Source organism: Spermophilus citellus, assembly GCF_964194105.1.
Source record: "Spermophilus citellus genome assembly, chromosome: 10".
NCBI lineage: Eukaryota > Metazoa > Chordata > Mammalia > Rodentia > Sciuridae > Spermophilus > Spermophilus citellus.
Window position 1 is genome coordinate 126,514,468 of NC_138197.1, and position 22,880 is coordinate 126,537,347.

The window sequence follows — 22,880 nt, forward strand, 5'->3', positions numbered from 1 at the left end:
AGCCCCGGTCTGCCTGGCCTCAGGCGCCCACCTGCTGCTGCTGTGGTCTGGACGCCTCCCTCTGCTCCCCGCTGGGGCAGTCTGGGATGGCTGCCTGGAGGAGGCCCCACAGAACTGAGTAGGAGTTAACAGGGGGGTCTGCCCAGCAGAGACAGATGTCACATGCCCTGTCACAGTTCTGAGAAGCCGTCCTGTTTGCGAAAGGCGCCCCCCCCCCCAGCAGCACCTCGCTTCCTCTTTCTGCTTCTGTTTCCCGACCGACAGCTCAAATAAATAGGAAGCTCGGGGCTCACTGCTGCCGGAGGCTCCGGGAGGAGGCCGCCTGTCGCAGGCACGCACCGAGGTAGGGCCTGGCTCTGGGGCAGGGCTGAAGGGTGCAGAGTCCAGGGGGGAAGGGACAACAGGGAGCTGGGATGGCGGCTTGCTCTGGGGACCTGCGGAGATGGGGACTTATCTGGGGAGGACTCAAGCCCAGACTCCGGGCAGCCAGCGGGCGAGGAGGCAGCAGGGGAGCGGACGTCCTTCGGTCCCATGTGAGGGCTCCGGGGCAGTGGCCTCCCCAGCCCAGCCGGGAGTCAGGCACCTCATACCGTCAGCCTCGGCATGGTCACCAGGGTGTGGGTGGCAGGGAGGGCACGCCCCTCTGCCCTGGGCTTCTGTTTCCCATCAGTGGAATAGGAAGGGGACAGAGAGTCCCTGGAGAGGAAGGAGGCTGGCGACATACAGCCACCGAGAGCCGGGAGGGGAGGGCCAGGTCTCCCGCTCTCCCGGACAACACCGAGGCTGGGTCCAGTCCAGGCCCAGACGTGTGTGTCCTGGGCCCAGGTGGGTCGGCCAGTGTGGGGCGCCTGTCACAGCTGCACCCCCGGGGACGAGGGGACAGGTGCTGGGTCCACCCGGGCTGTGAGTTTGTGGGGCCTCTCCAGACAGGCCCCGGCGTCCAGCGGGTAGTTTCCAGTCTTCAATTCCCTGCTGTTGCATTTTACATGACCAGATGCTGATTCTTCCTGTCGTCCCTCCTGATTTTAACATGGCCCTGTAACCAGCAGACCTGGCCCGTTAGCGACGGGCCACTCTCGTCCACTCCTCGGCTTTACAGTGTGGGGTCAGTACTCACAGGGGCCCGGGCCGCAGGCAGCTCCCGGATCTCCTGTCAGACGAGTCGACCCCCCTGCCTTATTAGAAATCAGGGTGATCCAGGCTCAGGAGCATAAAGGCCAAGTTCACAGCCACCTGCACCCTGGTTCCCCGTCCCACCCTCCGCCACGTCATCTGCCGGGCACGTTCTCTAGGTGTGACAGGAGCGCACCGTCTTCCTCTTACGGGACGGGGACTCCGGCACACGCACTGATCCGGGGGTGGTGATTATTTTCCACGTGATATTGTGCTTTGGGAACCCTCCACCTGCTTCCTACAGCTCTACCTCGCGAATGAGCCCTGAGAGGTGGTCAGTGCGGGGCCTCGCCCCCAGCTCGCCCCTTATCATAGATGCTGAGGCTGTGGCTGACTGTTCCACCCCACCCAGGGGACTCTGGAGCCTGCATTCCCAGGAGCATCAGTTACTGGGCAGATCTTGGTCGTGAGCCTGAAATGTTGATAGGAACCGTCCAATCGTCCCCAGTGGCTGGACCCACACGCACACGAGCACAGATGTGCCTGACAGGCCCCTTTAGGGAAATCATTGACCCTTTCATTTTGTCTCATGTCATGGATGTCCCATGTCTCTCCCCGTTGCCGGATCCCCCCCGTTCCCTGACTGGCTGGACCCTGCGTCTTCCATGTGCTCATGGCCCCTTCATTGATGGAAACAGGGAAGTTCTTTGCCCATTTTCTGATGTAAAGCTCCACTTTGCAGCAGAATCACTTAGGAGACGTCTTGATATTGGACTCACACCTGTGGCAGAGACACTTTCCCAGATTCTCACCGACTTTTTACATTGCCACGTTCAAGACGTCTCACGTCGTATAAAAACGCTCTGTTTGTGAATTTATAAGTCAAATCTGTCATGATTATTATTTTTGACCTTCTGATTTCTGGTTTTGTCTTGTACAACCCCAGATATTAAAGAAAGATGCCTGATAACTTAATTAACTGACTGAGGTACTGGTTCCAGCACTTACCCGCTGAGCCGCACTCCCAGATCCTTTTGAATGTTTTATTTAGAGACAGGGTCTCACTGAGTTGCTGAGGCTGGCTTTGACCTCGCAATCCTCCTGCCTCAGCCTCCCCAGCTGCTGGGGTCCCATGTGTGACTTTGTGCCCAGCTCACTTTTATTTTAAACTGTATTTTATTTCATTTGGTTTATTTTAGTTTTGCCTTTTTAGATCTTTAATCCATCTGGTATTTGGAGGGATGGGTCATCTGTAAGGTGATAATCTAACTTTGAAAACACTATGGTCTAGTTATCTGAGAATCTTAGTTAGTGTGAGGTCCCTCTGTCGCTCAGTGCCAGGTATGGCTTCCTAGCGTCCTCCACGCACGTGGTGATTTTCCTGTTTCTGGTCCGACTGTTCCCTTCCCTATTATTTTTTCTGGCAAACGGAGCAAACTTCAAGTTAGAATCGGCTGGTCAAGTCTGTTAGAAATCCTCTGGGAAACTTCATTGGGATCATATTGAAGTTAGGGATCACTGGGGGCAGGAATGACCCTGGCAGGTGGATGAGGGGTCCCCTCCGTGGGCATCTGCCCGAGAGAGCGCTAGGGTTCCCCTGACGTGGATGGGGTTTCTGGCACATTCCGGATCACCGAGCGCCCCCCAGCTTTCCCCGGGTGAGTTTGCTTGTTTGTTTAGGGATGATTTGTGCCTTAGCAAGTATTGGGGGGCATCTTTTGTGTCTCCTTCGTCCACTTCTCTGGGTCTCACCACTGGGTCCCCTTGTCCCACTTGGCCACCATGTACCCTTCCTTAAGAAACCTTGTGACGTAGTCCTGTGAAGTTGCTTTGTCTGGGGTGAATTCGTCTTTTGCTTCTTTATTTCTGTTTTTATTCCTACCAAATAATCTCTTCATGAATTGAGGAACTCTGATGTGCAGGTTGGATTTTGAGTAAGGGGTTTAGGTTTTCTCTTTTCTTCTTCCACCTCTTCTCAGTCATCTGCTTGGCCCTATGCACACCCCTTATTTTTAGTGACTTTTTAAATTTCATTTGTTGATTTATTTATTTGAGATGGGTCTCCTGTTCCCGGGCTGAAGCAGCCTCCCATCTCGGCCTCCCAAGCAGCTGGGACTACAGGTGTGCGCGGCCACACTGGCTTACACTTAATGACTGACACCAACACTGAGTTTAAATTTTGCACCAGCATCTGGGGTTAATGAGCACACGTGTGCCCCTCCAGCACCAGGCAAGATCCGGACGGCGTTTTCAGTTCCCCTCTGCCCCGACCTCACCCCTGACTTCCACGACAAAGTCCCCTGGGTTTTGGTTCAATATCGTTTTCCTGCATTTGCTTCTTTTTACCTTGCGCCATGACAATTTTTCTTCCTTCAACTTTAAGTCTTTTTGGTTTCTTTTTTCCAGCAATGCGTGTGATCTTTCTCTTTTTTTTTTTTTTTTGCAATTTTTCTTTCCTGAAATATATCCTAGATTAATACTTTTAAAGAAAAGATCTGAAATTTTTTTCCTTACCTTTAAGAGACCCAAAATATTGCTGCCTTTGAATGTCAAAAAGAAAAAAGAAAAAAAAAGGAAACATTTTTGCCTCTTGTGATTCTTGTTTATACGACTTTTTCTGGGGACTTTTCAAGACAGCACTCTGTTTAGGGTTCAGGGCTGCTTGTGAGAAATCTCTTGCTAGCCTGACCTTTGTCCCAGTGAAAGTAACCTGCTTGTTCACTTCCCTATGGAAGTCTACGCAGGATTGCCCTTTTATTTTGGGAAGATGGGAAAGTTCAATCTGCTTGTGACTGGGTATGGCACTGGTAGAAAGGAACCTGGGTTTGAGCCTCATCTCTTTTATTACAAACTCCCCCTATAAATAAAGTCTTCCTTGTTGTGTTAAAAAAAAAAAATAACCAAAGTCATCTTGTTCTTTGCTTAGCAGACTGTTGTCTCCTTTAAAGACCTGGGAAAGTTGGCAACTGTATCTGATGGGTTGCAAGTGAAAAATTCCCAAAACACAGTGGCTCAGCAACATCAAAGTTCATTTCCCCCTAATGTCCAGTGGTGGGTCATCTCAGGCTGATACAGTTGCTCCAAAGCAACAAGAGGAATCCAGGCTCCTGTTTCTCTTGCATGGTCCTTGCATATGGCTCCCATCCCCAAGGTAACCTCATGGTCCAAATGGCTGCTGGAGTTCCAACCATCACTTCTGAAGTGCAGGCTTGGAGGAAGGAGGACAGGCAGAAGAACAACAACGGACCCCTTCCCACCTGAGTCCTTTAAGCATTCAGTTCTGAAAGACACACAAAGAGCTTCTACTCCCAGCTCCTTGGACAACATGTAGTCACCTGTCCATGCCTTATGGCAGGAAAGGATAAAGAATATAACTTTACTGTGTGCAGCAATAATAAGCCCAGCTTGGGTTTCTGTTTCCAGGAGAACGGGGACAGCCAGGCACTGGCACTGACCTCCATGTGTGCAGATTCTCTCTGCCTCTGCCTCTGGAGGTTGGAATTCCTGGATCCTGATTTCAGGTCTCAATGTCTATAAAGCCTCCCACCCACCCCTGGCCATGTGCTCTATCTTTAAACATCTGTCTCTGCCTGTGGGATTCGCTCTGGGATTTGGCTTGTTATCGATCCTTAAATTCAGATCTCTATCTTCACACTCCAGGAACTCCGTGTTCTATTTTTTGCACATAAGTCTGGGTTTTTAATAGCTCTGATGACTCCTGTCTCCCTGAGGATGCCGATTTACAGGTCTCAAAGTTTTCCTGTCTTTTGGTCTGTGAGGTCTGTAGAGATGTCTGTCAAGTTGGTCTAGGTCAGAGAGGACCCGTCTGACACTGGCGATCAGGAATTACAACCTCCTCTTGACGACGTAGTGCCTATGACTGCAAAGTCCTGAGCCCGCCTGTCCTGTACCAGCGTGGACCCCTGCTGTGTGGACCCCCTACCCGGCTTCCCTCATCTGCAAAGTGAGGATCCTAACTGTAGCCCACGCAGATGCATTAACACCTGCCAACAGTGGTGCCTGGCTAATGGTAAACATAAACAAACGCAAGGCACAAGGAGAGCTCTCTGGGCACACGGGAGTGTTCATTTGCAATCTTTAATGACCTGGGTTCATCTTAATCTTTCCAGTAGGAGACAGCTACCTGTTTTCTCTCGTTTGGGTTGCTATGATCTGTATGTTTGTGTTCCCCCAAAACTCATATGTCGAACCATGGGAGGTGGAGCCCCTGAAAGAGATTAGGGTCCTAGAGTAGTGGCCAGAGAGCTCACCGCGCCCCCTGCACCCCATGAGATTATCATGAGGAGTCCACAAGGAAGCAGCCCCCACCAGATACCAAATTTGGTCATCACTTTGATCGTGGACTTTGGCTCCCAGAAAAAGAGAAACAAACATCTGCTGTTTATGAACTGCCTAGTCTGCAGCCCTGACAGATTAGGATATTGGTGCAGACATTGTGTGTGTGTGCATTTTGTGCTTTGCTTTATGATTCTGTTAGTTTTTATAAAATACAGAAGGTTTCCTTTGCAAACCTAACTGTCTCTGGTCAGTCTCTGTCTCTCTGATTCCTTCGATTGCTTTTAAGTTTAAATAGGTCAAAGGCTCACGTCTACGGTTGGAAGTTTAATGGGATTCGCCTTTTTGCCTCCGTTTGGGGAGTGGTGTGAGGTGGAGATTTTGACTGGTTGTTCAATTATCCTAGCAGGTTTTTAATTGAATATTCATCCCTTCGCATTGCTTACTGATTCTTCCTGTATCAGAGAGGGAAAATACAGTTTGACCCTATGATGGCCACTGGCAGGTAGGTAGGCAAGTAGATAGACAGACAGAGGGACAGACACACAGACAGGCAGGCAGGCAGGCAGCCCGGCGGCGTGGTACGTGTATTCTGAGCGAGGTTTCAGACAGCTTTGCAGAGGAGGGAGCCACCCTGACGGGGCTCTGCTCTGGGTACTTCCCAGGGCTGGGGAGGTAATGAAAATGAGGAAATCCCCAGCCTCTTCAGGGAAAGGAGAACTGGAGGCAGACGGCCTGTGGGACAGATGCTGGTAAACGGAGCCGGGGTGGGGGGCGCACAGAGAGCTCACACCTTGTGGTGACACCCAGCATCCAAACCCTGACTCCCGAGCAGCTGGGCTTGGAAGGCCAGGGGGAGCCGGTTCACAGCAAACCCCAGGCCTCTCTCTCAGGTGCCGTCAACTCAGGTGACTACACATTGGTACCAGGGGACCACGGTCTCCTAAGCCTCTGAGCCCCACCAATGCCCCAAGGCCCCTGAGGTTCCAGGGAAGGGCCTGACTCAGGGCGCAACACCGGGGCCTGTGCTCTCCCCCGGGGACATGGGCCGGGCCCTGGGCAGCTCCCAGCAGACACATCTTTGTGTAGGCGCAGAGGAGCCAAGTCTTGGAGAGACGAATCACAGGAGCCGGTGACATGGATTGGGCCCAGAGCCCGGAAGGACAGGAGTAGAGACCTTCTGGAACAATGAGGACCCGCCACCTGCCCACAGGCAGGGCTCATCTGCACCGCCACATGCAGGCTCAGGGCTGACCAGGAGATGGCGCTGACCTGGGGGCTGCTCCTCCTGGCCCTGCAGGCTCTCTGGGGCCAGGGGGTGACAGGGACAGAAGGTGAGTCTGACGGCTCCCTCCCTCTCCCCTCCCCCTCACTGCTGGGCCCTGAGGGCCCTCCCCCACTGGACCCCAGAAGCTCCCAGAGCCAGGCTCCGGCCATCCTCCCTGGGCTTCCCTCATTTCTTCTGCCCGTCCTCCTCCTCCTCCCTGGGCAACGCCCCTGTCCCCATGTCCCCGTCCCCCCTCTCCTGGCCCCCTGGAGAACCTGGCTGAGGCATGGTCCCTTCTCTGCCCACGTTTCTCAGCGTGGCCCCCGAGGCCCTGCCTCCAGGTTGGCCCAGCCCCCTCTGCCTCCCTCCTCACAGACCCTCCATCCTCTGGTGGCCTCAGGGTCCCACCTCGGGTCCTGGGCTCTCTCCCACTTCAGCCCCCGGGGAACTTCACTTCTCTGGTGACCCCAGGGGCCATGTCCCCCCTCCAGGCCCAGCCTGGCAGGCTGAGGGCAGGGAGCAGGGCCCAGGGCCGGGCAGTGCCCGCGGTGTCTTGGGCCTGGGCCCCGCCTCTCCTCCCTGGTGCACATGGGGTTGGGGACAGGACCTGTGCCTGAGGCAGGTCCCTGTCCTGAGGGACCTGGAGCAGCACGAGGCAGGGCCCTGAGGTGCTGAGAACCAGCTCATCTGTGCTTCTGTCAGGAGGGGACTGTCCCCACCTCAGAGCCCCCAGCCCACACAGGCCCAGGGCCTCTGCAGGAAGGCAGGAGACCCCTCCCCAGGGCTGCACATCCCCGAGGAGCTGGGGTGGTGACAAGGGACACTGAGGGGACAGGAGTGACCCCTCCTGCTCTGCCCACCAGAAACCGTCCCGCTGAAGACGCTGCGCTGCTACAACAACTACACCAGCCGCATCGTCTGCAGGTGGGCGGACACGCAGGACGCCCTGCGGCTGCTCAACCTGACCCTCCATCGCAGGGTGAATGGGTGAGTGGCCCTGGGAGCTGGGACTCAGGTGGGACCTGCCCTGTCACTGTGCCTGTCCCCCGTGCTGTGGAGTGGAGAGGGGCGTGTCGGTCAGCGTCGGGTTGGACCACTCACAGGACAAGGGAGGAGGGTGACCCAGGACCCCCCGGGCCCAGCGCTGGTGTCGATGTCGGGGTCCTGGGGACAGACAGCCTTCCAGGCTAATGGTGGCCACTGACTTAGTTCCTCCTCCCTGGAGGTGGACGGGGCAAGGACACCAGGCCCAGTTCACAGAGGAGGAGACGGAGCCCAGGAGGGAGGCCCCGGCCGGCCACAGGGTGGTCAGGACAGGCGGCAGCACAGAGGCAGTGTCCCCAGCCCCACCACCGCCTCGTGAGGGTCCCCCACCCCCGTCCCATGGCTGCTGTGCACAGGCCACTGGGGGTGGCTGCCCTCACTCTGGCCTGTTGGGGATCTCAATCACCACGAAAGACACAGCCCAGGGCGAGTCCCAAGGAGCAGGGAGGCCTCTGGAGGCTGCTCCTGAGTCCTCCATGCGCCTTCCCCTGTCCCCCAGGGCCACCCTCCCTCCCCCTCCCTGCGACAGCAGGAGCCTGGAAGGGGAGCCCCACCCCCGCTCCCCGACCTGCCACCTCCCTGGACCTGGCCTGGTCAGTGTCCCCGGCCCTGCCGGGAGTCATGTCCCAGCCACTCTGAGCCCTGACCTGGATCTTCAGGTCTCACTGCTCAAGGACGTGGCTGTCACCACCGTCCCCACCCCCTGTGCCATCGGTGGTGCCCTCCCCCAGGCTCATCCCCATCACCTTGTAAGTGTGGCCCGATGCCGGGCTCCAGACGCCAACAGTGACGGCAGCCCTGGCAGCTCCTGGCCCTGCGCCCCGTCCCCGCAGCCCCAGCCCCTCCCTCTGTCCCTCACCATGGCTCTCCTCTAAGTTACTGGTCCTGCCTCCATGAGTCCCCTTCCCAGATCCCGCTGTCCCCACCCTGCCCCCTGCAGTGAGCCATACTCCAGAGCTAGGGAAGTGCCAGCCCTCTCCCTGTCTGGCTCTGGGACGCACCTCTTCGGGATGACCACCGTGTCCTTGTCACTCCTCTGGCACCTGACTCAGTGCCGTGTCACCCAGACCCCTCATGTCCCCATGCACCCCGTTGGTCTCTTCCTCTACTTCCTTCATTTATTTATTGTTTATCTCAAGGTGAAGGTGAGCTGGGCCTGGGCTGGCCTGGGCCTGGGCCTCCTCTCTTATGTCTGGAGCCAACCTTTAGATCTGGCCTGGGCCGCGGGCACCGCCTCTCAGGTGGAAGTCTCTCGCCCAGGCCTCGCTAACGGCCGCCACCTGCCTCTCCACATTGTCACATGGAATAGGTGTCTCTGACTCCAGATGTCCCTAAGGCGCTCCTGCCCCTCTCCCTCGTCTCCCTGCCCTGAGTGGGGCCGGGCGGCCACCCAGAGCAAGGGGAGGCTTGGTCTGGTTTAGGATCTGCCCTCCCCCCCTCCCGCTGGCACCTGACCCCTCCGCAGATGCTGTCAAACTGTCCTTCACACAGCACTTGATTCTGGCGTGCCCACCCCTCCTCCCTGTGCAAACCACTTCCTATCACGGGGACCGTCCAGGAGCCGCTGGGTGGCCCCAGCCTGCCCCATCCACAGCCAGCCCCGAGGTGCCCGTCACAGCCTGCTCCAAACAGCCACCCCTTCCTTCTCTCTGTCAACATCCGCCCCGACCCACAGAGAAACCAAACTCCCAGCACGGCCAGGCCCAGGTCTGCTTCGCTCACGGCCGCGGCTCATGCACAGGAGTTAGTGGGAGCAGGGAAAAGGGATGACGAAGGACCCGGAGGACGGGCGGCTGCGGCCAAGAAAGACCATCGCGACCGGAGGGGGCCATGTCAACGCTCCCGCGGGGACTGGGGGGCAGTGTTGCCCTGGGGTCGGGGCCCTGCGTGGTCTTAAGTTCCAGGCTGCTCTGCCTTCCTGACACACAGGCTGCTGTCACCTGAGGGTCACGACATGTCCTGGGTCATTCCTGGCTACCGATTGGGAAGTTCGAGACTCGTGTCTTTTTAGTTTCTTTTCCCAGGAAAAGTTCGATCAGAGGAGGAGCAGAGGGCAGCCTCGGGTGGAGAAGGGTTTTAACGCATCCGGTAGCTTTGATCACAGTCCTGTCTGCAGCCAAGCTGGTGGGGACTCGCGGTCTGTCACTCAGCCTCGCGAACTCAATAATGAGTGAACTTCAGCCAACTAACAGCCGGGGAAGCAGAGGGCCCAGATGGGCAGGCCTGGTCCCATTTCCCCTACTCCACTCCTTACAGGGGGTCGGTCCCTAATCGTGCTAACTGCCTGGGCCTCTTGTGAGCACTGCGTGGTCGGGTCACCGGCCAGTCTGCAGCCCAGGCCACCTGCCCCTGCACTGTTAGGCACCAGCGGGCAGCACTGCAGGCTGGGCCCTGCCCTCTCTGCCGGGAACCCCCTGTCCTGGACTTGCCTGCTCTCCCGGCCACCTCCTTAGGAGGCTCCACCCCACGTCACCTGTCCCCTCCTTCTTTGAACTGCAGCCCCCACCCCAGAAGCTCCTAGACCTCTTGTCCCTGCTCCTGCTGTCCACGTGAAGTTGTCCCTACTGCTGTGTCAACAGTGGCCTAGCCCCCGCCCCCAGGGCCGCCGTGTGCGGGCAGGACCTGGGGTCTTCACTGATAGCCTGGCCCTGGACGACCCTGGCACGGGCAGCCGCTCCGTGACACCTGACCAACGGATGAGTCTTTTTTATTTGTTCTTGTTTTGAGTGGCAGTAGAGTGGGTGTCGACACGTCCATCCACGCCTATGACCTCCCATGGCTGTGGCTATACACCATGTGGCCTTTTGCTGGCCGCGTAGTCACAGAGGAATGTAGGAAGGAGATGTCCGGTTCATCCCACTGTCTCTCCCATCCCCTCTCCCTTCCCTTCCTTCCCCATTGTCTCATCCAAAGTACTTCTATGCCCCCTACCAGCCCTTTATGTGAGTCAGCAGCCACACGTCAGAGAGAACCTTCGGCCTTTGGTTTTTGGGGATTGGCTTATTTCACTTAGCATGATACTCTCCAGTTCCCTCCATTGACCAGCAAATGCCATAATCTCATTCTTCTTTACGGCTGAGTAATATTCCATTGTGTTCCACATTTTCCTTATCCATTTGATGAATGGATGACTCTAGTGCACATTAGCTGACCCTGTCCTCTCCTAACAGGGACCTTGCACAGCCAGTGTCCTGTGAGATCAATATGGACACATCCTCGGGGGACTGCCCAGCTCCACTGTGTGTGCACAGAAAGTGCCTCATTCCCTACCAGGAATTCGCCCTCGCTGACCACGACTACTACTTCTTCCAACCAGACCGGCCGCTGGGCAGCCAGCTCTGGGTGCCACTGGCCCAGCACGGTGAGGGGCTGGCCCCTGTCCACACAGGGGCACCAGGGTGGCCGGGCTACAGGAGGTGGCCAGGGAGGGAGTCTCCACGGGTTGGACACTGTCCTGGGGGCACAGGAGATGGTGTCCTCACAGGGAGGCATCAGGGCAGGTGCCCCGTGAGGACGCTGCCCACGCGCCCCTGCCTGCTGCTCCTGCCACCTGCAGGCCCCTGGCTCCCGCCCGAGGGCTTCCCTCCAGGCAGAGCCCTCCCTGGGCTTCACAGGAAGCTCCTCGCTGACAGGACCCTCTGTCCTCGTCACCACCCCTACCTCTACAGCAGCCCTGGCTGGGGAGGAGGCCCCTGAGGCCCAGGCAGTGCCAGAGTCACCACTGACAGGGACGGTCCGCTTTCCCTGGGCTTCCTCCACCGCAGACCCAGGTGGTCCCTGAGCCCTTCCGGGGTCCCGGGGCCACGCTGTGGTCTGTGGGGCTCACGCCGCCCTCTGGCTTGGGGGGCAGGCGGCTGCTCTGCACAGTGAGGCTGTGTCTGCTGTGCACTTGAGGGACACGCGGGCAGCTCTTCAGACCCGTGGCTCCAGGGAGTCGGTGCCAAGACCAGGCAAAGTGAGGGCTGGTGTCGCGCAGAGGCCGGGGTTCGCCTCGTGAGCCTGGGACCTGGGCTCCACCCCAGCCCTGCAGGAAAGGTGCAGGGGCTTTGGAAACAGGTGGCGACGATGTCCAGCCCGAAGGGACCTCGCTCCAGCCTGAAGCTCACTGGCTCCGATCGGGGAGGCTGGCAGGGGCTGGGAGGGCACAGGGGTGCACCTGGCCTCTCGGAGGCTCCCCGGGGCAGACCTTGGACACTTCACGTCCTCTGTGGCTGAGGAGGGACCAGGAGGGGGAACATGGCTGAGGTGGGGTGACCAGGGGAGTAACTGGTCCCCAGGCTGCTCCCTGGGTGCTCTGCGGGAGCCCTGGGCGGGTCCCCACTCCCCGTCAGCCTCAGGGCGGGGAGCGCAGCCCTCCATCATGGGTGCCCCTCCTGGCTGGGGCTGGGCACAGGCTGGTTCTGTGCTGTGCCCTGCCATTCTGGGTTGGTGACTGCTCCGAGGCCCCAGCTCAGACCAGGTCCCTGTCCACATGGGACACCTCCACGTACCTTCATGAGGTTTGGTATTTGAAAGTCACCTCCCAGCAGTGAGCCTCCCAGTCGGGGGACCAGCAGCCATGCTCTCAGGAGCCTCTGGTCACCCAGGAGGCCCCGACAGACCGCTGGGCCCTGGAGATGGCTCCCTGGGCACAGCAGCCGGCCCTGGACCCACATGGCTCACTGCACCCCACGTTTCTGCAGAGGAAGGGCCACAGGGCCAGGGCTCCTGCCCACGGTCACCATGCTGCTGGGCCGCTCTGGGCTGGAACCCGTCCCTGGTGGCCCCCGTGGCCCTCACGTGCCCTCTGCTCCTTCCCTGCAGTCCAGCCGCCCCCGCCCAAGGACCCCCAGATCAGCAAGACCGGGGGCCATTTCCTGCTGACCTGGAGTGTGGCCCTCGGGGATCCCCAGACACCCTGGCTGTCGCAGGGGGACCTGGAGTTCGAGGTGGTCTACAGGCGGCTTAGCGACTCCTGGGAGGTAGGATGGGGTCAGCTCTGCCCGTGCCGGGGGGCGCCAGGCTGGCCCTTCCTGCAGCGCCCCTCTCTCCCTCAGGAGGCCACCAGCCTCTACTCCAGGTCCTCCCCGGCCGTCCTGGGCACAGAGCTCCTCGTGCCCGGCAGCACCTACGTGGCCCGAGTGCGGACGCGGCTGGCCCCCAGCTCGCGCTTCTCGGGACGGCCCAGCCGCTGGAGCCCCGAGATCCTCTGGGACTCGCAGCCAGGTACTGGGGTCCACGCGGGAGGTGTCCTTCTAGGACGGGTCTCCCGGGCAGTCGGGGCCCAGGAGTCCACTCGAGGCCTTGCGGACACCTGCTGCTGCGTGTCCTGGGCCTCCAGGGCCAACCCATGTGCTCGGGCAGCTGCCAGGCCGTCATGGCCCCTGGGGCTCCGTGTCCTGAGCTCTCTGTGACAACCACGACGTCATGGTCACAGCAGCCTTGCTGGTCGCTGTGTGTGAAGGAGCACCACGTGCAGGGCTGGTCCCGTCTCTGTGTCCTGTCCCCACACGAGGAGGCTTGGAGCCCGTCCCTGCCTCAGGGATGGGTGGACGTCCCACGGCCTCTGGGCTGTGGGCACCTGGCAGCTGCAGGCCAAGGCTCAAGCCCATGCTTGCTGCCCCAAAGCCTGGGGTCCCTTGTGCTCTGTCACCTGGTGTCCCCAGAGCTCTGGAGGGAGGAAGGGCACTGACCGAGGGCTGTGTCCCTCCAGGGGACGAGGCCCAGCCCCGGAACCTACAGTGTGTCTTCGACGGGGCCCACACCCTGGGCTGCTCCTGGGAGGTCAGGTCCCCCGTGACCAGCTCCGTCTCCTTCGGCCTCTTCTACGCGTCCAGCCCAGAGGCACAGTGAGTGTCCGTCCCCTCTCCGTCCTTCCCTGCTCTGGCCTTGCCCTGGCCAGGCCTCCTCCTGTCCCTGGGGCATGGTGGACGCTGGGACTCAGCCCAGGTCTCAGCTGTCCCCTGGGCCCCCTGTGTCCCTCCCTGTCCCTGCCCTCAGGGAGGAGGAATGTTCCCCGGTGCTGAAGGAGGAGCTCAGCGGCCTGTACACCCGGCTCCGGTGCCAGATCCCGGTGCCCGACCCTGGGGCCCGCGGCCTGTACGTCGTCTCTGTCCGTCCGCGGAGCGAGGGGAGGTTCATCAAGAGCTCCGACAACAGTGAGTTGGCCCCGGCTTGTGGGGTGCCTGTCGGCTGGTCCTCCCCATGAATGCAGTCACCCCAGTGTGACCCTGGGCATGTGCACGGTACCCCTGACCTGGCCTGCGGTTCTCCCTTGAGAGGGAATGGGGTCCTGTGAGCAAAAGTGCTCTGCTCTGTCAGCCAGGCCCCTGGTGCCCGGCTCTCTCCTCTCCTGGCCCCCTCAGACCCCCTCTGCTCCCCACCCCAAATCCCCCTTCCAGACCCGGATTGGAGTTTTGACCTGACTAATGTCCAAGTTCTCCTCTAAATCGTGATCTGTGATTTCCGTTTCCATTGGGGGTTCGAGTTTGTGCAGAAGGACTGGGATCTGGCAGGTGGATGTCACTCATTTCTGTGACATAGCAGGGACCCCCATGCAAGGGTCCGCTCCACATGATGGCCGAGTTCAGCTGTCTTTTATTTTTTATATTTGTGACCAGGGTTGCACCCAGGGGCACTTACCACTGAGCCACCTCCCCAGCCCTTGGTGTTCTTTGGGACAGGGTCTTTCTAAGTTGCTTTCTGAGGCTGGCCTTGAACCTGTGATCCTCCTGCTTCAGCCTCCCAGGTCACTAGGACTGCAGGCCTGTGCCGTTGAGCCTGGCTTTCCATTTGCTCTTCAGGCCTGACAAAGGCAGTAGCTGGTTTTCTTTGTCACCTGGGTTTAAATCCACCACCTGTCCTCTGGGGGTTGCCCCTGCACAAAGGGACTCCTATGGTTCAAGTGCACAAAATATATAAAGGACTTAGAGTGGCCTTGGTCCGTGGGATAATTTAGCGACATGGAGACATTCACGTTGTTTTTGTAAAAGCCCCCGAGAGTCATTAGGTGATGAGCATTCTCTATTTGTCTTTCTTTCTGATTGATAGACTGAAGTTCAGAGTGGTCGAGTAACTTACTTAACGTCTCACAGCTAGCAGGAGGCAATTTGAGGCTGAAACATAGAACTTCTGAGTCAACACCTAGTTTCTGCTTTCTCTGTCCTTTGAGTTTCCCAACTTGTGGTCTCCTGGCCGTGGGAGGTGCTGTCCCAAATGGGCTTCACCTTTCTGTTGAGCCACAATGTGGTTGGAGACAGGGTACCCTCGATGTCATCCAAGGTCCTTGCAGCTAATGTGGGCAGAATCTGCAGGGGAGCGCTTGTGAGCCGCTGCTGGCTTCAGACATGTCCCTACCCTCTGGGGCGCAAGGGACTGGAGCCCAGAGTAGAGCAGGTCTCAGAGCAGCTCTGAGAGTCTCTGAAGCAGCATGGGGACAGGGGAGCCAAGAGCTGCGGCGTCACATGTCAGGTCTCATCTCTGCCGCTCCACTGCAGAGCTGCCTGACGTGGGCAACTCCCTTCATGTGAGCAGGTGTGTGGCTGGGGCATGGGGCCAGGCCGGAGATGACCGAGGTGGCTGTGTGGTCACGCCGAGCTTGGGGAGGAGGCCAGGCTGTGGGCCTCTGCACACCGGGAGTCAGGCTGGGCATCCCCAGGGAAATGGTGACACGAGGCTACACAAAGGCCCCCATGGCTGGGACCTGGGGCCTCAGCTGGGGAGGACAACGTGCAGGATGGCCATCCTGAGCCACAGGAATGTTCTGCTCAGGGGCCGGGTCACAGCCACCCCTAAAAGTCTCCCTCCCCCAGTCCAGATGGAGCGCCCAACCCTCAAAGTGACCAAAGACGGAGACAGCTATAGCCTGCGATGGCAAGTGGAGAAGATGTACTACACACACCTCGGCCAGACCTTCGAGGTCCAGTACCGCAGGGACTCAGAGGACTGGGGGGTGAGCCTGCGCCCGGGGAGGGCTTCATGGGGCGGCAGCAAAGGGAAGAGCACCCCAAGGAGCTCAGCAGGCACCTGGGCCCAGCAGGGGACCAGGCAGAGGTCACCACTGGGCTGTGAGGGCTGTGCCCCTGTGTGGTCAGCAGGTGAAGGAGCTGAGGCTCAGAGGTGAGGGGCGAGGTCCCCTGAGAGCCCGCTGGGATACAGCGGGGCTGAGACCCCCAGGGCCGGCCGAGACGCTGGGACGGTGGAGCCAGGAGAAGGTTCCAGACTCCTGAGCGCCCACCTCAGGGCTAGACTGGCCCACTGCACTGTGTCTCTGGAGCAGCCATGATGACCACCTGCGGGCTGGGCGTCTCCAGGGGGTGGGCCAGGAGGTCCCCAGGGCCTGGGCCTGGTGCTCCCCCGGGGCTGAGAGCAGGGTCCCGGCCCTGGTGGACCGCTGTGCTACATAGACGCTGGAGCAGGGTCCAGGGGGCAGGAGGCCGTGCAGGGCTGCACGTGGCTCCATGGGATGGGGGGGAGGAAGGGGGCCGGGCTGGGGCGGGAGGGGTGTGCTGATGTGGCCCCCACCTGGGCAGCACCTCCACCTCAGCCACGTGCCCCCATAGGACAGCAAGAGAGAGACCCTGCAGAGCGCCCACAGCATGGCCCTGCCCGCTCTGGAGCCCTCCACCCGGTACTGGGCCAGGGTGAGGGTCAGGCCCACCCCCGGCGTCTACAACGGCATCTGGAGCGAGTGGAGTGAGGCTCGCTCCTGGACCACAGAGTGGGGTATGTCCAGGGCCCACCTGCCCCTCCTGGGTCAGCCCATTGGGGGAGGGGTCGGGAGAAGCCCCAGGGGCCTTGGGGAAGGAGGAGGCCCAGGGAGAGAAGGGCTCAGGACAGCCTGACAGGAAGTTCAGAGTCTCCGGGGCCTTTGCTACCCCCGGCCAGCTGCCCGCTCCCCTCTGCACCTCTCAGATCCTCCTGGTACCTGGACGTCCAAGTCCAGGGAGTGCCCCCCCAGCAGCCCTGGTGTGGGCAAGACCCCGAGACCCTGGGCACCCTGACACTGAGCAGGGCGGGGGCTCACACCCAACCTCCTCTTCCTGGGGTCTGGCCTCCCCCACCCACCCACGCAGGGAGCCTCCGCGGCCCCTCCTGACCAGCAGGGCCTTGGGGTCACCGGTCCCTCCCAAGCCTGCAGCCTTCCCTCCCCACCCTGAGCGTCCCCCCCTCTGCCGGCAGTGCTGCCCACGTGGGTGCTGCCGATCGTCCTCGTCGTGGTCACCCTGCTCCTGCTCCTGGCACTGCGCTTCTGTGGCGTCTACGGGTACAGGTGAGGGCCCTCCATGTGGGGTGGGTGACCAGGACCCAGGGCCACCGAGGGCACAGCCTGGCTCCCTGCGGTTCCCGCTCTGCCATCTCCCCCGCCCCACCTCAGTGTCCCCTCTGTTCCTGGGCACGGGGGCCACTGGCCTGAGGTGTCTGGCAACGGTCCCCTCCCTGGTGGCTGTTGCAGGCTGAACAGGAAGTGGAAGGAGAAGATCCCCAACCCTGGCAAGAGCCACCTGTTCCAGGTAGGTCTGGCTGGGAGGGGCTTCCTCTGCTGCTGTGTCCCCTGTCCCTGTCCTGCCACCTCCCTCCCCTTCCCGTGGGGGGCCATGGAGGGTGTGGGTGGGCCGGGCCTGAGCACCTGGAGGGCCTGGCCAGCAGGGAGCTGCCCCTGGACACCTGCAGGGACAGCAGCCCTGCCCTGGAGACAGGCCCCATGGGAGGGTGCCTGGGGGGGTATGAAGCTGGGCTTCTCAGGGGGCGACCACCTGGGGACACGGTGCCTGGGGCCAGGAGTCCTGTGGTCAGGTCACAGGGCAGCTCTGCTGTGGGGGCCTGGTGCAGAGTGCGGGAGGACAGGGAGAGTGTGGGGACGCCCAGGTGGGAGGAGCCTGGGAACAGGCTCCCCGTCCCAGGGAGCTCGGCACCTGGGGACTCACAGCCCCCTGGGCCGCCCTCTCCTGGTGCCAGGAGGCCGGGGCGTCCTGACCACCTGCAGGTCCCCCCAGGTCTGGGCTCGCCGAGGCCCCTTCCCCTCACTGTCCTGCAGCCCGCCCGCCTTCCCGCCCCCACCCACAGGCACCCTGTCCTTTCCCTTCCAGAACAGGGGTGCAGGCCTCGGGCCCACACCCAGCCTGTGGGCTGCCCCCAGCAGGAGCCCGCCTGCCCAGGGGCCCTGGGACAGCCTCTTCCCTGAGCAGGAGAGGTGAGTGTGTGGCTCTGCGGTGGCCCTGGGCCTCTGGGGATCCAGTTGGGACAGTGCATAGTGTGTGTCAGGAGTCTCGGGCGGTGTCCTGGGCTCACTGTGAAGGGACCCACAGAGGTGAGTTGCACTGAAGCAGGAGGCACCCAGGTGGACATCAGGCAGAACTTCCTGTCTGCCAGGTTAGAGGCCGGAGCGAGGCAGGGCCCTGGAGCCGATGACCTCTCCTGCCCTCCTGTCCAGGGAGGTACCACACTTCAGTGGGTTCACTGGGTGGCTGAGGGACATTAGCCGCAGGCCTCAGCCCTGTGGTGGCTGCTCATTTTGTCGGGCAGAGTTGATGGACCACTCTTAGAACTGTGGAAGGAGAAGGCGTGGGCAGGCAGCTTGGCCCTGGCCCTGGTGGCTTGCCAGGAGCAGGGTTCTGTCCGACACCTCTGTGGACAACCTTGAACTAAGTATCATGAATGGACATGTGATCCCTGGTGACATCAACTCGGTCCAGTGTCCCTTGGTGGGGCCTGCTCCCCGTACGCTCAGTGCTGGCTGTGGAGGGACATGGTCCTGCCCCCCAGGCACCTGCCCCTCCTGCAGGAGCACCGTGTCTGCACAGCTGTCTCCATGGCTGTCTCTGTTCTCCCACAGGGTGCCCTCTAAGGATTTTGGAGACTGTGAGGTGTCACCTCTCACCATAGAGGACCCTCAAGTGCCCTGCCATCCACCATCTGGGCCCGATACAACCCCAGCTGCCTCAGGGCTGCCCACGGAGACACCCCCTGGCGCCCAGCCTGGCCCAGGAGCTCCCCCAGGCAGGGCTGAGAACCGGCTGCCCAGCTTTGACTTCAATGGCCCCTACCTGGGGCCACCCCACAGCCGCTCCCTGCCTGACATCCAGGGCCAGCCAGAGCCTCCCCAGAGCCAGGAACCAGCGCTCACAGGCTCCCTGGAGTACCTGTGCCTGCCCCCTGGGGGACAGGTGCAGCTGGTCCCCCTGGCCCAGGTGATGAGGCAGGGCCAGGCTGTGGACGGGCAGGACCAGCCCAGCCCTGCGGCCCAGGAGACCCCCTTCCTGGAGTCCAGGGGCGACCCTGCCCCTCCTGCCCCTGGGCTGGGGGTGGGTGAACAGGACCCAAAGCCCAGCCCAGCGGCGCTGCCCATGAGCTCTGGAGACCCTGAGGACCCTGGTGTGGCCTCTGCCTATGTCACCACGGCAGACCTGGCTCTTGCCCTGCCCATGGGGACCCCATCTGTCTCTCTGGCTCCGCCTCTGAGCCCCACCTTAGTCCAGAACCCCAGTGTCTGCCCTAGGCCACCAGATGGGCCCCTTGGAGCCCCAGACCCCGGGAAGCCAGGGTTCGAGGGCTATGTGGAGCTCCCTCCAACCATGGGCCAGTGCCCCCAGCCCCCCACGGGCAGTGCTGCCTCTCCTGTGTCCAGCACCCCCATCCTGAGCCCAGGGGAGCCCCGGGAGGAAGTAGCCCTGGCGTCCCCACCTGCCGAGGGGCTCCTTGTCCTGCAGCAGGAGGGTGACTATTGCTTTCTCCCTGGCCTTGGACCTGGGCCTCTCTCACCCCAGAGCAAGCCCCCCTGCCCAGAGCCCTGTCCTGAGGTCAGGGACCCACGGCAGCCCAAGCCCCACGTGCCAGCCATTCAGCTCTTCAAGTCCCTGAAGCATCAGGACTACCTGTCCCTGCTTCCATGGGACATCAGCAGGCCTGGGCAGGTGTGCTGAGGCCCGCAGGCCTCCCCCAAGCCCCGCCCCGTCCCTGTCATCCCTGCAAGGCCTGGGGCCTTCCATGCTGAGATGGAGGGGCCTGGAGGATGCCCAGGCCAGCGTCGGGTCCTACCCAGACGACTTCTCCACCGCTCACCTGCGCGCACTCACTCACGCTCTCTCTCTCTCTCTCTCTCTCACACACAGACACACACACACATTTTTCTTTCAAGGTAACTGATTTTGAGGTTCTGGGCTGTTCTAACTCTACCTCCCTCCCATTTTTTTAAAATTTAGATTTCTTGTTTATTTTTTAAACTCTTCTTTTTTTATTGATTCAGTTTTGGCGTGATCCGGGGGTCCTAGTGGGCCTCTTCTGAGTGCAGCCTTGTCTAGTCTGCCTAAGGACATGTTAGTTGCATGTCCCCAGCAGATGCACAGAGCCTGCTTCTCGCCCAACTGTAGGTGGCAGGAGGTTTCAGATGGGGCCTGGGGGGTCAGACCTTGGCGGGGCACAAGGAATGCAGTCCTCCTAGCAGCCGCAGATAGTCCCCTACCTATCTCAATTGTCACTCAAAAACATGGTGTGGTGGAGGGGGCATGCCGGGAAGAGCATGTGAGGCTGGGAGCTTCTGGGGAGCCCCGCTGGTCCTCGCAGGGATGACTGGGTAGGGGTCTCATGGGACCAGAGGCCCTTGCAATGTTGAGAACTCACAAATCTGGGTAAGGCCAGGTGGTGGCCACAGTTCTAGCCAGATAGAAGGGACAGAAATGGGGGCTGGGAGGGGAGGGGAGCCCGGAACCCACATTGCAGAACCCACAACTGTAGAGAAGTTGGGGAAACTGCTCCATGAGGAAAGGGGGGATGATCAAAGGGCAGCCAGGAGACTTCCAGCCCGGCCAGGCCAGCTGCCCTCCCTCCAGGGGGACCGCCTGACTCTGGCTCCCACTGTCCACCCCCAAACAGTGGGGCTTCCGCATCTGGCCTTACCCTGGGGAGTTCTGGTTCTATGAAATCCTTGCTTCTCTGATCTACGAATAATAATGGCATTACACGGTCCTAGTTGGCATTACCTGACCACTCTCGAGTTTGCACAGGGTTTTGGATGGATCTTGTCCATTGCTATTTTTTGTGGGCTAAGCCCCTTACGGTTTTTGTTAGGTGGGATCCTCTCCTTGTCTGATGGGGTTTTAAAAACTGTTCTCGGATGGCCTTTCATCCATGGTGCCAGTGACTCTCCCGACCCCCCACCCCCGTTAGTTGTTTGTCCTAAACTTTGTGGGGGGACAACTTGGTGCACTCTGTGTTTGCTCCTCTGTTTGTCGAGGGGACGCCAACTCCTTCTCCTCTTTTGGTGCCAAGTTGACAAAGGCCTTGTCCACGGCAGAGCCCGACTTTTATATCTTTTCCAATTCTTTTTACGTTTTAAGCATTTCATGTAAAATTTTAAGTATTTTGGGACCCACCCACGTGAGACAGGTGTGTCTCTCTGTTTTCCCCAACACAGAGCCGGGCATCTTTGCTGCTTTGGATTGTCCATTTGTGGTCCATGTGTCTGAAATGCACCTTTGTGAGGCAGAAAGTTCTGGAATGGACTTTGTGTTTTCTGGGCTTCCTGTCCTAGCCTCGCTGTCTCCACGGTCCCCACCGTCCTGATGGCCTGGTTCTGTGATAGGTTTTGCCCATGGGGGAGGGTGCTGGTTTCCTTTCTCCCTCGGTTCCCTTGCATTAGAGTTGTGCTGTGGTTGAAGAGAATCGTGAACGACGTCAACAGCCATCGAGCCTCAAATCCGTCACGGCCTGTTGATGCCTTCTGTAGTAGTTCAGTCTTCAGAAAATGAATGTATTAGAAAGAAATCCCCAAATGCCTGGACACTGTTAAGAGGAGAACATTATAATAAAATATTTATAATGCTGTTGTGGGGCAGGTCACTCAGAAAACACACCAAGTCCCAGGTTTGTCCAGACTGAAGAGTCTTTATTTAGCCGCCAGCTGGGACTGCCCCCTGTAGGACCCATAACTGTCTGCAAGGTACAGCCCTCACCCTGGGCATTTTAGGATATTTAAAGGCAAAAACCACATCCAGGTTGACATAGCTGCAAGCAAGCAGGGACAAGAGCTGGACTGGGCAGTTAGCGAGACAGCGCAATGGGCACATTGGCATTTCCCATGGGACTTTCCAGGTTGGCACAGCAGCAAGCAAGCAGAAGGGAAGTGGTCAAAATGACCCTAGTTGGGGCTGGGGATGTGGCTCAAGCGGTAGCGCACTCGCCTGGCATGCGTGCGGCCCGGGTTCGATCCTCAGCACCACATACCAACAAAGATGTTGTGTCCACCGAGAACTAAAAAATAAATATTAAAAATTCTCTCTCACTCTCTCTCCTCTCTCACTCTCTCTTTAAAAGAAAAAATTACCCTAGTTGAGTGCAAGTCAGGGAATGGTCACTAACGTCTAGACAATCAATCTCTGACAAGGTGCATTGCCCAAGAAAAATGGAAAGCAAAGAGAACAGTTTTACATGGTATAAGAACTGCTGTTTTGAGGGGCTGGGGATATAGCTTAGTGGGTAGAGTGCTTGCCTTGCAAGCAGAGGGCCCTGGGTTCAATCCCCAGCACCAGGAGAAAAAAAAAAAAAAAAAAGAGCTGCTATTTGAGTTGCCCAGTGTGTTATGCTAGGTGACTATTAATGGGTACAGAGGCAGGGCTCTCCCACGGGAGGAGCATTTCTTACATGATACGGAGTCTCAGGGTGGAGTCCCGTCATTGCCCATAGATCCTGGCCCATAATAATATAAAGTAAAACTGAACCCAACCCTGTGTCCACGCCTTGGTGGAAAGGGGCATCCTAGGAGGCGGATTCTGTAAGACAAAAGGATACTTGGTCCCTGGGCCCGGCTGTGACTGCAGGGTCAGTTTGAGGGAGGGCTCTGGTTGGGACAGGATACCTGCCGAGATCCAGGGGTGGCAGACAGAGTGGGGAGCAGGTGGGCTTCTGCAAAACTCCAGGAGAAGGGAGGAGCACACACCCGAAAGCAATCATTCGCTGACATCAATTCAAAGTTACCTGGGCGTCCTGCACGTGGCCGCTAGTCACAAGAATGCAGAACTAAGGAAGAGACTGAGTCACTCCGAAAATAGCTGAGACGGGTTGAGAGCTTGTTCCGGACACCCTGGCTCCAGTGATTTGTGGGACCAACTCATTCAATCTTCATGATCCTCTGATGGAGATGCTGTCCTCATCCTGGTTGTTTGTAGGAGGGAACTAAGGCACAGAG

At 59.3% G+C, this 22,880-nt stretch overlaps 1 protein-coding gene across 1 annotated transcript; it reads left to right on the top strand.

Moving 5' to 3' along the window:
- The first annotated feature begins 254 nt into the window (after positions 1–254).
- CSF2RB (colony stimulating factor 2 receptor subunit beta) lies at positions 255–21,956 on the top strand. The gene is made up of 14 exons (XM_081309724.1): positions 255–343; positions 6,499–6,743; positions 7,540–7,663; positions 10,891–11,081; positions 12,524–12,681; positions 12,757–12,925; positions 13,413–13,548; positions 13,700–13,857; positions 15,511–15,650; positions 16,261–16,423; positions 16,880–16,970; positions 17,154–17,211; positions 17,788–17,891; positions 18,534–21,956. The coding sequence occupies exons 2-14, from the start codon at positions 6,671–6,673 to the stop codon at positions 19,618–19,620; spliced, it is 2,652 nt and encodes an 883-aa protein (XP_081165850.1). The 5' UTR covers positions 255–343; positions 6,499–6,670; the 3' UTR covers positions 19,621–21,956.
- Positions 21,957–22,880: the final 924 nt, after the last annotated feature.